Genomic DNA, 15,117 nt, shown 5'->3' on the forward strand with positions numbered 1-15,117 from the left:
ACGACACCAGCGTTATGTGCGAGGAGTCTGCATCTCCTCATGAGGTTCCTGTGGGTGCCCCCTCAGTTTGGCGGGATCGTCCCGAGTGTGTGTGACAGGGACAACGTAAGACACAGAATCAGGGTTAATATGTCATGAATGTTGTTGTCTTTGCGGTAGCAGTACAATACATAATAGAGAGCAAACATGGATTACGGTAAGTATATATTAAATAGTTAAATCAGTAGTGCAAAAATAGAAATAAAAAGTCGTGAGGTAGTGTTCATGGATTCCATGTCCATTCAGAAATCGGATGGCAGAGGGGAAGAAGCTGTTCCTGAATCGCTGAGTGTGTGTCTTCAGGCTCCTGTACCTCCTTCCTGATGGTAGCAATGAGAAGAGGGCATGTCCTGGGTGATGGGGGGGGGGGGGGTTCTTAATAGTGGACGCCGTCTTTTTGAGGCATCGCTCGCTGAAGATGTCCTGGATGCTACGTTGGCTAGTGTCCAGGATGGAGCTGACTGATTTTACAACTCTGCAGCTCATTTCAATCCTGTGCAATAACCCACCGCCACCCCCCCCACCGCACACCAGACAGCGATGCAGCCAGTTAGAATGCTCTCCACGGTACATCTGTACAAATTTGCAAGTGTCTTTGGCATGCCAAATCTCCTCAAACTCCTAATGAAATATAGGTGCAGATTTAGGCCATTTGGCCCATCGATCTGTTCCATCATTCAATCATGGCATCTGGGAGAAGTAGGGGGGAAAGTGGGGAGAAATAAAATGTGAGGGCAGGGATTTTGCAAATGTATGGCCTTTCCTCCTTGGAGCGACAGAGGATGAGAGGTGACCTGATAGAGGTGTATAAGATGTCAACAAAATAGAGAGAGTACAGAGGAGATTTACTTGAATGTTACCTGGGTTTCAGCACCTAAGTTACAGGGAAAGATTGAACAAGTTAGGTCTTTATTCTTTGGAGCGTAGAAGGTTGAGGGGGGACTTGATAGACGTATTTAAAATTATGAGGGGGATAGACAGAGTTGACGTGGATAGGCTTTTCCCATTGAGAGTAGGGGAGATTCAAACAAGAGGATGTGAGTTGAGACTTAGGGGGCAAAAGTTTAAGGGTAACATGAGGGGGAATTTCTTTACTCAGAGAGTGGTAGCTGTGTGGAACAAGCTTCCAGTAGAAGTGGTAGAGGTAGGTTCGATATTGTCATTTAAAGTAAAATTGGATAGGTATATGGACAGGAAAGGAATGGAGGGTTATGGGCTGAGTGCAGGTCGGTGGGACTAGGTGAGAGTAAGTGTTCGGCACGGACTAGAAGGGCCGAGATGGCCTGTTTCCGTGCTGTAATTGTTATATGGTTATATGTTATATAAGATGATGAGAGGCATTGATTGTGTGGATAGTCAGAGGCTTTTCCCCAGGGTTGAAATGGCTAGCACGAGAGGGCATAGTTTTAAGGTGCTTGAAAGTAGGTTAGGAGGAGATGTCAGGGGTAAGTTTTTTTTTACGCAGAGAGTGGTAGTGCGTGGAATGGGCTGCCGGCGACAGTGGTGGGGGCGGAAACAATAGGGTTGTTTAAGAGACTCTTGGATAGGTACATGGAGCTTAGAAAAATAGAAGGCTATGGGTAACCCTAGATAATTTCTGAAGTAAGTACAGCAGTGTGGGCCAAAGGGCCTGTATTGTGCTGTAGGCTTTCTATGTATGGTTGGTAGTGGGCCATATTTCTCACAGACCAGCCGGTCAGAGTGACTAAGAATCCCATATCGCTCTAAACCAGGGTGGCCAAACTTTTTTATGCTATGGACTAATGCCATTAAGCAAGGGGTCTGTGGCCCCCATGTTGGGAACCCCTGGCAACACACACAAAATGCCGGAGGAACTCAGCAGGTCAGGCAGCATCCATGGAAAAGAGTGAACAGTCGACATTTCAGGCCGAGACCCTTCCCCAGGCTCCCTATTCTAACCTTTCCTAAGATGCTGCATTCCTTTCCTAATAACGAGGGGTCGCCCCAACCCATCCGGTCGATAATTCCTCGCCCTACCAACCGCAGAGGTCCTCCAGTGCTGATCTAAGCACTGTCGTTAATCAATTATTCCAGCTGGTGTAAACCATCCCCTGGCCTGTTGTGCTTCTTATCCTGCTGGTGACCTCACCCTTTTGTCTCCTGGCCTGCGTGCACCTCCTGTGGCTCCAGCCTCGGCTTCTGTTACTCAGCACAACCCTCCCCCACTAAATCTGACATTCCATCTCTCCACCCTCTTCCTCCTCCTCCTCCTCATCTTTCCTGTCTGCTCCCCGCCCCTCCCCCTTCCCTGCATCTTAGGATTTCTTTTATCACCGTCTTCTCCCATTTGCAATGTAGGGTTTCAAATTTTAAATGGTAACTGTTTTTCTCTCTCTCCGTAGATGCTACCTGGCCCACTGAGTGTTGTGTGTGTGCGCGTCCGTCCCTCGTGCACGTGTGTTCCTCCTTGTGGATATGTATCTGAGTGTCCACCTTTCTCCTCGTGACTCTGCCGGGTGTGTTGTTTCATGGCCTTGGTAGTATTTCTGGGTCTGTGTGTGTAAGAGAGAGAGACAGAAATGAGAGAGACAGACAGAGAATGAGCGAGAGAGAAATAGAGAAAAAAATGAGAGGCAGAGACAGACAGACAGAAAGAGAGGCAGTCGCTACCTCTCTCTCGCGTCACCATTTCTGTTCCCCTCTCTCTCTGTCCCACCCACTCCTTATTCCCCTCTCTTGCCCACATATACTCTCTCTGCCCCTACTCTCAGTCCCACCCTCCCCATCCCCTTCTCTCTCTCTTTCTCTCTCTCTCTCTCTCATTTTAACTCTTTATATTTACTTGAAAGTTTAAATCTTTCTGTCAGTTATTTAAAAGTGGCTGCAAGGCCTTTGAAGTCTGTGAGGGCAATGGTCAGCGGGAGGCCGATCTTCTTCAGCAGCTTCTTTGCCTCTCAGATGGCGACTGCTCTGCCTGTGACCGCAAGAAGCTGCAGATAAAATCACAAGAGGTTCTGCAGATGCTGGAAATCCAGAGCAACTCACACAAAGTGCTGGAGGAACTCAGCAGGTCAGGCAGCGTCTAGGAAGGGGAGTAAACAGTCAACGTTTTGGCCTGAGACCTCGGACTAGAAATCGCAGAGAGTTGTGGACGTCGTGCTTCCATGGACTCTGTCTGTACTTCTTGCTGCCTCAGTAAAACAGCCAGAGTCATCAGAGACCCCACCCACCCCAGGCATTCTCTGTCCTCCCCAGTTCCTTAGGGTACAAAAGCCTGAAAACTCGTACCGCCAGTCTCAGGAACAGCTTCTATCCCATTGTTACAAGACTACTGAATTGTCTTTTTGTACAATAAGATAGACTTTTGACCAAAAATAATTTTATTGACATATGCCATGAAATTTGTTGTTTTGCAGCAGCAGTACAGTCATTATGTGCCGTGTGGTATGACATCATCATTATGTGCCGTGTGGTATGACATCATTATGTGCCGTTGCATATGACATGGGCGATCGCGGTCTACCCATGATCATGATTGTTCTTGGCAAACTTTTCTACAGAAGTGGTTTTGCCTTTTTCTGGGCAGTGTTTACAAGACGGGAGACCCCAGCCACTATCAATACTCTTGAGAGATTGTCTGCCTGGTGTCAGTGGTCACATAACCAGGACTTGTGATCTGCACCAGCTACTCATACGATCATCCACCACCTGCTCCCATGGCTTCACATGACCCTGATCGGGGGCTAAGCAGGTGCTACACCTTGACCGAGGGTGACCTGCAGGCTAGTGGAGGGAAGGAGTGCCTTACATCTCCTTTGGTAGAGACACATCTCCACCCCACCACCCATAGTAGTACAGTGCAAGATGTAAAAATTACTACATTACAAAAAATAAATAACAAAAAGTGAGCAAAATAGTGAGGTAATCATGGACTATGCTGAAGTCAGAAAATAATTTACTTATCCATTGAGATACAGGGTGGAGTAGGCCCTCTGACCCTTTGAGCTGTGCTGCCTAGCAACCCCCCGATCTAACCCTAGCCTAATCACGGGACAATTTACAATGACCAATTAACCTACCGAAAGGTACATCTTTGGACTGTGGGAGGAAACCAGAGCACCCGGAGGAAACCCACGCGGTGACGGGGAGGATGTACAAACTCCTTACAGACAGCGGCTGACATTGAACCCAGCTGGCCCGTACTGTTCAGTGTTGTGCTCGCCACTACACTACTGTGCCGCCTTAAACTCATTACCAATCCTTGTGGGTGTGGGGAAGAGGGGAGAGGGGAGAAGTTCAGGGTCAAAAGTTTCTTCAAGGGACAGCGTGACCACAAAGATGGGAGTCACAGAGTCACACAGCATGGAAACAACTCTTCGGCCCAACTGGTCCCTACTGACCAGAATTCCCATCGAAGTTAGTCCCATTTGCTCGCACTCGGCCCATATCCCTCTGAACCTTTCCTATCCCTGTACCAGTCCAAATGCCTTTTCATTGTTTTTAATATAACTGCCAAAACAACTTTCCCCGAAGCTCACTCCATACGCTGACCACCCTCTCTCTGGGTGGAAAGGGTTCCTGTAAAAACTCTCCCCTCTCAACTTAACCCTCTGCCCGCTAGCTTTTGGTTTCCCCCTGACCCAGGGGGAACGACTGTGTGCATTCACCCACACAAACAGAAGAGATTCTGTAGACGCTGCAAATTGCAAAATGCTGGAGGAACTCAGCAGGTTAGGCAGCAGCTACGGAGGGAAATAAACGGTCAATGTTCTGGGCTGAGACCCTTCTTCAGGACTAGTGAGTGAGTGAGAGAGAGAGAGAGAGAGAGTGTGTGTGTGTGTGTGTGTGTGTGTGTGAGAGAGAGAGAGAGAGAGAGTGTGTGTGTGTGTGTGTGTGTGTGTGTGTGTGTGTGTGAGAGAGAGAGAGAGAGAGAGAAAACATACGTGTGAGTAAAAAAGACATGATTCCAAGAAGGCAAAAAAGAAACAAAGTTTTGCTCAAACTGGGACCACTGACAAGTCATCACTAAATTCAAAATGACAGGGTGGAGTGACACTGAATCTCCAGTAAACCCTGTGAATTTAACCCACCCAGATGCAAAATAAAGACCAGTGTAAATTTAAAATAGGGAAGTTACATCTCACTATGAGATGGAAGCAATAATAACTACGCCTCAAAACATTTTACTCACCAAATGGTCAAAAATAAAACCAAATAATGAGGTCTAAGATACCCTAACCTTCGAAATTACGTGCCTCTCATTATCTTGGTCCATGGGATAAACACAAGCCAGCTCTGATCAACCCTGGCTGGGTCGCCTGGGCGAGGATGCCCAGTGATTAGAGATTCAAAACCCCCAAAGACCCTGGGTTACATTACTGATGACGTGTCCCAGTGTACACCCAGATAATTAAGCCACGTGGAGTTTGACCAGGTTAATGAAAGGCACGGGCCAGTGTAAAGTGGCAGGATCAAGTGACACTGAATCACGATTAGCAAAAGGATAATTTTCCCACTGCCCACTTGACTAACCCTACCCCTACCTCTAAATCTAAAACTGGCCATCACACCCCCCACCAACCCTTGCTGAGGCAACCCCACCCACCTGTGCCCAGACACCCCTACACCTGAGCATTGATTCCCTGCAACACAACATCCCCCTGACACTGAGCACAAGTGATAACACCATCACGGTAGCGTATTCACAACCATCAACCTTAAAATTCACCCAAGGAGAAGGAAGATCCCGGTAAAGGCAAGTGTTGGACCTGGTTAATGAAGACATGGGCTGAATCAACGTGGTAGGGTTCAGTAGCACTGAATCTCAAGTAACGAGATCAAGAAACACGAGGGATCATTTCCCCCCTGCCTGCACAATCACAATTTAACCAAACAGTGGCACACTTTTCATTTTCCCACCATGGATTGTAAGGAGTTTGTACATCCTCCCCTTGACCCTGTGGGTTTCCTCCGGGTGCTCTGGTCCAAAGACGTACCAGTCAGTAGGTTAATTGGTCGTTGTGAATTGTTGGTGATTAGGCTCGGGTTAAATTGGGGGATTGCCGGCCAGCGCTGCTCGAAGGGCAGGAAGGGCCGATCCCAACTCAATAAATAAATTATTACCTGATTTCTGGACTCAATGAGCTCACAATAAACCAAGATATCTCCACAGCAGAGCCCTGTCCACCACCACCACTTCAAGGAGAGGCCTCTGCAGTACTTCAGAGAAGGCCGAACAGCAACTGCTGTGTCTCTCATGTTACTGGTGCCAGTATCTCAGTCATTGCCGCCTTCTGACATCACCTCCAGGTGGTTAAACTGTCTACACCACTCCCTGCCAGCTGTGAGGCCACCACCACACGTGAATATCCACTCTTAGGGCCTCCACCCACATTCCAGTCATCCCGGCATCCTTCTCCACAACTCCAAACACGCCTGCTCTCCTGATTCCTCCCAGCCCAGAAACGTGCACTGCTTCTCTCTCTGCGGAGGCTGCCTGACCTGCACACTCACAGGCCGCTCCCAGCACAATCCCCGCTGATTTGATTTGACACAAATGTCGCACTTCACTTTATGTTTCAACGTGCATGTGGCAAACAGCAGTGCGATCACTCGAGTATGAAGTTCTCCAAAGGGATTGTCTATTGGTGAGTCCTCAGCTGGCTGTAGAGACCAAACTGGGATCCATGTATTCTGGTACAGTGTCTTCTCCCAGTGGAGTGTAGGCCATTGGTGACCTCCTGTCTCCATCGTCCAAAGCTGATGGTCTGGTTGGAGTTCATCAATGTTTCTGTTATCCATTGTATCCACTGTACAGGAAATTGGCCTATACAGCTTCACCAGAGCCCTGTTGGCCAACCTTACTCGTTTCCACCTCAACAGGGCCGTAGGGTTGGACTTTAAGAGGCCTCGTGCAGTGAGGACTCGAGTAAATGGTGGCTGTGGTCACACACAAAATGCTGGAGGAACTCAGCAGGCCAGGCAGCATCTATGGAAAAGAGTACTGCCGACGTTTCAGGCCGAGACCCTTCGGCAGTCTCAGTGTGTTGTTGGGGAATGATCGACCTTTGTGTCTGGGCCAGTGGAGGGTGGTGTTCCAAACGTGGATGGAAAGAGTGTCTGTTTCTACAATGATATTGTAGAAATGTTTATCAAACTGGGGGAGATCGGAAACCAGGCCTTAAAGAATTTGAAATTCCTCAGTGTAAGCTCATAGCTGTTGCGTCATGCAAATTGGAAACAGGCCATTCTGCCTATTGAGTCTATTGCACCTATTTTCTATGTTTCTATGTCGTGGGTGATGGGGCCCTTAGTGGTTGATGCCGCCTTTTTGAGGCATCGCTCCTCGAAGATGTCCTGGATGCAACAGAGGTCAGTGCCTATGATGGGAGCTCACAACTTTCTTCAGCTCTACCCCATCCCTCATACCAGATGGTTATGCAGCCAATCAAAGTGCTCCCCACAGTCCATCTGTAGAAATTTGTGACCGTCCTTGGTGACATACCAAATCTCCTCAAACACCTAATGAAATAAACTGCTGGCTTGCCTTCTTTGTAGCTGCATGGATTATGTTGGGCCCAGGATGGCTCCTCAGAGATGCCGGCACCCAGGAACTTGAAACTGCCCACTCTCGCTACTTCTGATCTATTATGAGACAAGTGTGTTTTCCCTTGTCTCATCCATTCTGGAGTCCACAATCAGTTCTTTGGTCTTACTGACAATGAGTGCAAGGTTGTTTCAGTGATACCACTCAACTAGCTGATAAATCTCACTCCTGTGCATCCCCTCATCACCATGTGAGATTCTAGTCGTGTCACTGGCAAATTTATAAGACCATAAGATATAGCAACAGAATTAGGCCATTTGGCCCATCGAGTCTGTTCCACCATTTCATCATGGCTGATCCAATTTCTCCCTCTGTCCCAACCTCTTGCCTTCTCCCCGTTATCACTTCATGCCCTGACCAGTCAAGAATCTTTCAACTTCTGCCTTAAATATACATGAAGACTTGGCCTCCATAGCTGCTTGTGGCAAAGAATTCCACAGATTCACCACCCTTTGGCTAAAGAAATTCCTCCTCATCTCCACTCTAAAAGGGCGCCTCTCTGTTCTGAAGCTGTGGTCTTGGACTCTTCATCCATAGGAAACATCCTCTCCACTTCCACTCTATCAAGGCCTTTCACCATTCATTAGGTTTCATTCTTCTGAATTCCAGTGAATACAGGCCCAGAGCCATCAGACGCTCTTCACATAACAAGCCATCCAATCCTGGAATCATTTTTATGAACCTCTTTTGAACCTTCTCCAGTTATAGCACATCCTTTCTAAGATAAGGGGCCAACACCTGCTTGCAGTACTCCAGGTGAGGCCTTACCAGTCCTTTATAAAGTTTCTACATTACATTCTTGCTTTTATATTTTAGTCATCTTAAAATGAATGCTAACATTACATTTGCTTTCCTCACCACAGACTCAATCTACAAATTAACCTTTAGGGAATCCTGCACAAAGACTCCCAAGACCATATGTGTTTCAGCTTTTTGCATCTTGAAAATAGTCAACCCTTTCATTCCTTCTACCAAAGTGCATTACCATGTATTTCCTGAGACTGTGTTCCATCTGCCACTTCTTTGCCCATTATCCTAATCTGTCTAAGTCCTTCTGTAGCCTCCCTACTTCCTTAAAGCTACCTGACCCTCCACCTATCTTCATATTGTCTGCAAACTTTGCAACAAAGCCATCAATTACATCATCTAAGTCATTAACACATAACTTAAAAATAATTGGTCCCAACACAACCCTGTGGAACTCCACTGGTCACCGGCAGCCAGCCAGAACAGGCTCCCTTTATTCCCACTCTTTGCCTCCTGCCAATCAGCCACTGCTTTATCCATGCTAGAATCCTTCCTGTAATACCATGAGTTCACAGCTTGTTAAGCAGCCTCATGTGTGGCACCTTGCCAAAGGCCTTCTGAAAATCCAGATACACAACATCAACCAATTGTCCTTTGTCTATCCTGCTTGTTGTTTCTTCAAAGAATTCCAACAGAGTTGCAGGCAAGATTTTCCCTTGAGGAAACCATGCTGATTTTGGCCTCTTTTATCATGTGTCTCCAAGTACCCTGAGACCTCATCCTTAGTAATCGACTCCAACATCTTCCCAACAACTGAGGTCAGACTAACTGGCCTACAGTTTCCTTTCTTCTGTCTCTCTCCCTTCTTAAAGAATGGAGTGACATTTGCAATTTTCCGGTCTTCTGAAACCATTCCAGAATTGAGTGATTCTTGAAAGATCAATACTAATGCCTCCACAATCTCGACAGCCACCTCTTTCAGAACTCTAGGGCGTGCATCATCTGGTCCAGGTGACTTATCTACCTGCAGACCTTTCATTTTCCCACGAACCTTCCTCCTTAGTAATGGCATCTTCACACACTTCATGACCACTGACACCTGGAGCTTCCACCATACTGCTAGTGTCTTCCACCAGTGAAGACTGATGCAAGATACAGTTTGTCTGCCATTTCCTTGTCCTCCATTACTACCTCTCCAACATCATTTTCCAATAGCCCAATATCCACTTGCCTCTCTTTTACACTTTATGTATTTTTGGTATCCTCTTTAATATTACTGGCTAGCTTACTTTTTTATTCCATCTTCACCTTCTGAATGGCTTTTTAGTTGCCTTCTGTTGGTTTTTAAAAGCTTCCCAATCCTCTAACTTCCCATTAATCTTTGTTCTATTATATGACCTCTCTGGCTTTAATGTTAATCACAAAGTATACTGCAGATGCTGTGGTCAAATCAACACATACAAACAAGCTGGACAAACTGAGTCCTGATGAAGGGTCTCGGCCCAAAAAGTTGACTGGTTATTTCAACGGATGCTGCCCGACCTGCTGAGTTCATCCAGCTTGTTTGTATGGCTTTAATGTTGGCTTTGACTTCTCTTGTAAGCCATGGTTGTGACACCTCTCCTCTGGAATACTTCTTCCTCTTTGGGATGTATATATCCTGTGCCTTTTGAATTGCTTCTAGAAACCCCAGCCATTGCTGCTCTGCCATCATCCCTGCCAGTGTTCTTTAGCAATCAATTCTGGCCAACTCCTCTCTCATGCCTCTGTAATTCCCTTTACTCCACTGTAACATTGACACATCTGATTTTAGCTTCTGTTCAGGTCACAACTTCCCTGGAAGAGAGACCAATGATCCAAAAATCTTATGCCTTCCCTCCTACACCAGTTCCTTAGCCACATCTTCCTAGTTCTGACCTCACTAGCTTGGAGCATGGGTAGCAATCCTGAGCTCACATCCCTGGTGGTCCTGCCTTTTAACTTAGCACCTGATTCCCTGAATTCCCCATGCAGAACCTTGTTACTCGTCCTACCCATGTCAATGGTACCTACATGGACCATGACTTCCACCCTCCCACTTATGAATGCAGAGGACTTGATCCAAGATATCCCGGACCCTGGCATCCAGGAGGCAACATACCATCTGGGAATCTCATTCTCTCCCACATTCCCTGAATAACATATCCCCTATCACCACAGCGCGCCTCTTCACCCCCTTCCCTTCTGCGTCACAGAGGCAGACTCAGATCACTGTGACTTTCCTCTGTTAGGCCATACCCCACCCCACAGTGATGTATCTGTTGTTGAGGGGGATGGCCACAGGGGTCCTTAACTTCTCTCCCCTTCCTGACTGTCACCCAGTTTCCTGCGTCCTGCACCTTGGGTGTCACTATTTCTGTGTCTATCACCCCCTCAGCCTCCTGAGTGATCTGGAGTTCATCCAGTTCCACCAGCTCCTTAATGCAGAGTGTTAGACGCCGCAGCTGGATGCACTTCTCGCTGTCGTAGCTGTCAGACTTCCCACATCCTGCAAGAGGAGCTCTGCACTCTCCTGCCTGTCATCTCAACTGTCCTAGCTGAGCAGATGTAAAGAAGACAAGGAAAAAAACTTCAGCTTTTCCTTCTCTGAGTAAAGCCTCGAAGAGCTAAAGCCTTAAGATCAGCACTCTATGTCCATTCAGACAACAGCCACAACCTTCCTTAATTTGCTCATACTAATTAATCCCAAACACTGATTATAGATGGCATTTGAGCTGTGCCTAGCCACACAATCATGGGTGTAGAGAGTTTTACATCCTTTTTTACTCTCCCCACGTTCCCATCATCTCCCGCAGATTCTGGGCCCACCCCCATCCACACAATAGGAGTAATGATGGAGGCTGATTAGCCTACAAACCCTCGCCTTCCTGACAATGCGGGAGGAAACCGGAGCACTCGAGTGAAATCCACACGAGGAGAGCCTGCAGACTCCACACAGACAGGGCCCGAGGTCAGGATTGCACCTGGGCCACGGGAGGTGTGAGGGAGTAGCTCTACCAGGCGGGGCGGCATGGTAGCGTAGCAGTTAGCGTTACACCTTCCAGCGCCATAGATCAGGGTTCAATTCCTGCGGCTGCTTGTCTGGAAAGAGTTTGTACATTCTCCCCGTGACCATGTGGGTTTCCTCTGGAAGCTTCGGTGTCTATATAAAACTAATCTTTACTGGCTGCACCATCGTGCAGTTAAGATCCTTTTGAAATGAAAGCGGGATTGGAAAGCTCGGATTTCCGAGCAGGATTTGAGTTGCCGAGAGGGAGAGACATGCATCCGGCATGCAAGAGGAAAGTTAGTGACAAGGCCCAGCATTTGCTCCCAGACAATAGCAATGGAGAGGGGGCCTCGGCTGTAACAAAGACAACCTCTCAAAGCCGGACGCAAACCCACAACAAACGCCCGATTGTCTTCAGAATAAACACGTAACATTGTCCAAATGCACAGTCCCTTGCATAAATATTCCGATTTATTAAAATGATTCCTGAAAATTCCGTAGGAGTTAAAGTATTAATGTTGAGTTGAAAAGGAGAAAAGATTCTCAACCAAAGTTTAAAGATTATGAATATAAAATCTCGTCTCCATACTGCGCCCTGTTGCTGGAGGGATGCTTGAAGGTCAGTGTATGGAGCTGACACTAGTTCTAAACAGAGGCAAGTTTAACAGAAAAATGAGCAATAAATTGAAATAGGAGAAGCTGACTGAGGGAGGTGAGGAGATTTGAGAGGGCTAGATGGAAGGGGTGAGTTTTGTGGGTTCAAAGTTCAAAGTAAATTTATTATCAAAGTACATATGGCACCACGTACAATTCTGAGTTCAGTTTTCTTGTTGGCATACAGAATAAATCTAAAAAAACACCACAGAATCAATGAAAAGCTGCACCCAAGAGGATGGAGAAACGACCAATATGCAAAAGACAACAAACTGTGCAAATAAAAAGAAACGATAATAAATAAAAAAGCAATAAATATCGAGAACATGAGATGAAGAGTCCTTGAAAGTGAGTCCATAGGTTGTGGGAACAGTTCAGTGATGGGGCAAGTGAAGTTCTCCCCTCTGGATCGAGCCTGATGGTTGAGGGTGGTAACTGTTCCTGAATCTGGTGGTGGGAGTCCTGAGGCTCCTGTACCTCCTTCCCGAAGGCAGCAGTGGTGGTGGGTGGGTGTCCCTGTGAAGACACTCCATGCAGATGTGCTCAGTGGTGTAGAGGGCTTTACTGGTGATGTGTAGTATGTGTAGGACTCCGCTAGTCTCGATAGACCATGGATTTGCACTTCGGAAGGTTTCCAGGGCACAGGCCTGGGCAGGGTTGTATGGGAGACCGGCAGTTACCCAAGCTCCAGGCCTTCCCCTCTCTACACCACCGATGCTGTCCAAGGGAAGGACATTAAGGCATTAGGAGTCCTGACGAAGGGTCTCGGCCCAAAACGTCGACAGCGCTTCTCTCTATAGATGTTGCCTGGCCTGCTGTGTTCCACCAGCATTTTGTGTGTGTTGCTGTTTGACATTAGGACCCATACAGTTAAGTGCCTTGCTCAAGGACACAGATAGCCTCAGCCAAGGCTCGAACTAACGACGTTCAGATCACTAGACGAATGCCTTAACCACTTGGCCACGCGCCAACACTGGTTATGTACTGGGCTGTATCCATCACGTTTTGTAGGATTTTCTGTTCAAGAGCATTGATGTTTCCATACCAGGCCGTGATGCAAATGGGGGGCATGTCCCCCCCCAGTTAAATTTTAAGGATCTGGATGTCAGTGGAAAGAACTGAACTGAACTGAAGAGCTTCCTGGGCCATTTTAGAGGGAATCAATTTTCAGGTGAAATGGTTAATATGAGGGGTAAGTGATTGGAGAAGAGCACAGTGGGGATGTCAGAGGCACTTATTCACACAGAATAGGTGGAACATCCTACCAGGGGTGGCAATAGAAGCAGATAGATTAGAGACATTTAAGACACTCTTGGATAGGCACACGACAGATAGAAAAACAGAGGGAAGGGTTAGCTTGATCTTAGAGAGGTTAAGGGTCAGCATTACATAATGGGCTGAAGGGCCTTACAGTGCTGTAATGTTCTATGATACTCAGTAGATCCATATCATCATACCAATGATTCCATTGAGCTCCACTTCCATCGCCTCCATCTCCACACCTATATCGTCAGCAAGGAGACCGCTCCTCCTACTGACCCTTCTCCCACCTCAGTCCCTCCCACTCCCCACTGTCCCTCCCTCAGACTATTACCCCCCAACCCCCCCAGGATCTTTTCATTGTTAACTGCCGACGCATCTCAATCATCTTGGCTTCTCCTCTCCCTTCACAGCCCTGCTCCCGAAAGAAAGGGACAGATGAAGGGTCTCGACCAGAATAGCAACTGTCTAATTCCGTCCACAGACGCTGCCCGACACTCGAGTTCCTCCAGCTTCTTGTGTCTTGCTCCAGATTTCAGCATCTGTAGTCTCCTGGGATTCACTAGATCTAACCTCGCCCTTTCGGCACGCCTCTCCCACCTCCTCCATGTTCCGTTTATAACGTTCAAACCAGAAGCTCTGCAAACCGGACAGAACCTGCTTAACCCTCCTGTCTGTTCTGATTGCATCACCGTCTGATACGGAGGGGTGACTGCACAGGATCGGAAACAAACTGCAGAGGGCTGGTAAACCCCGCCATTGGCGCTAGCCTCCCCACCAACCAAAACATCTTGAAAAGGCGGCGTCCACCTCTGAGGACCCCCATCAGCCAGGACATGCCCTCTTCTCATTGCTACCACCAAGGAGGTAGTACAGGAGCCTGAGGACGCACACTCTACGTTTTAGAAATAGGTTCTGCCCTTCTGCCGTCAGATTTCTGAACGGACAATGAACCATGAATACTGCCTCGCTATTTTTGCTCTCTTTTTGCACGAGTTATAAAATATAGTACAAACATATATTTTAAGTCTTGCACTGTAGTGCAACCATAAAACAACAAACTTCACGGCATGTCAGCGATAATAATCCTGATTCCAATTCCATCCTCTGAAAAATAAGACAAATGTTTTGATTCCAAATGTTCATGACCTTTGAACCTACAGTGATACACCACCCGGGACATGGCTTCCTCTCACTGCCACCAGCACAGAGGCGGGACAGGAGCCTGAAGACACACACTTAACATTTTAGGAACAGCTTCTTCACCTCCATCATCACATTTCTGAATGATCCATGAACCCTGTGACTAACCTACTGCATGTTACGTTGCTGGTGTTTAGGGCAGCAATGAAAGTCCTTCATCCCTGGCAGTGTTCAGGGCTTCCTTCGTCGTGTCAGTAGCTCCCTCTCGGTTTTCACCGCTGTCAGTCGTGCAAGTCCTGGGTGGAGACTCAGGAATACCGTCACACTCAGATGTAGAAGGTTGTTTCATTGCTGTTTCAGTAACCATTTTGTTTGACCAGTCAGGGTTGTTAACCCTGAGCTGAACCCTCGAACCTGGAGGACCAGTGGACCACTCTTAGTCTGGACTCTACCCTTTGACCTGTTTGACCTGGGTGACCCTACCAAGAGCCAAAGCACAAAGCCCTGACCCCAGCCAACATAGCTCTACTGGTCATTGAGGCAATCAAGCCTCCAAACCCTACGACAAGGTTGTGTTCCTCTTGGAGGAACCCATGAACTCACTATTGCAGTATTAATTTCTGTAGTTTATAATAATGATATGACTGCATTGTACTGTGGCTGCAAAACAGATTTCGTG

The 15,117-nt window shown here is 47.3% G+C and overlaps 1 protein-coding gene across 5 annotated transcripts in view; it reads right to left on the reverse strand.

Moving 5' to 3' along the window:
* Nucleotides 1-15,117, reverse strand: part of dock5 (dedicator of cytokinesis 5) — a 205,164-nt gene that overhangs the window by 141,363 nt on the left and 48,684 nt on the right. The window contains exon 2 of one of the 5 annotated variants that reach the window (XM_073060893.1): nt 2,494-2,552. The exons of the other annotated variants lie outside the window; for them this stretch is intronic. Within the exon in view, the coding sequence (XP_072916994.1) occupies nt 2,494-2,530 (37 nt within the window). The 5' untranslated portion in view covers nt 2,531-2,552. The remainder of the gene's footprint in view (nt 1-2,493; nt 2,553-15,117) is intronic. 5 annotated transcript variants of the gene reach the window in all.

The sequence above is a fragment of the Hemitrygon akajei genome, chromosome 1 (genome assembly GCF_048418815.1).
Source record: "Hemitrygon akajei chromosome 1, sHemAka1.3, whole genome shotgun sequence".
Taxonomy (NCBI): Eukaryota; Metazoa; Chordata; class Chondrichthyes; order Myliobatiformes; family Dasyatidae; genus Hemitrygon; species Hemitrygon akajei.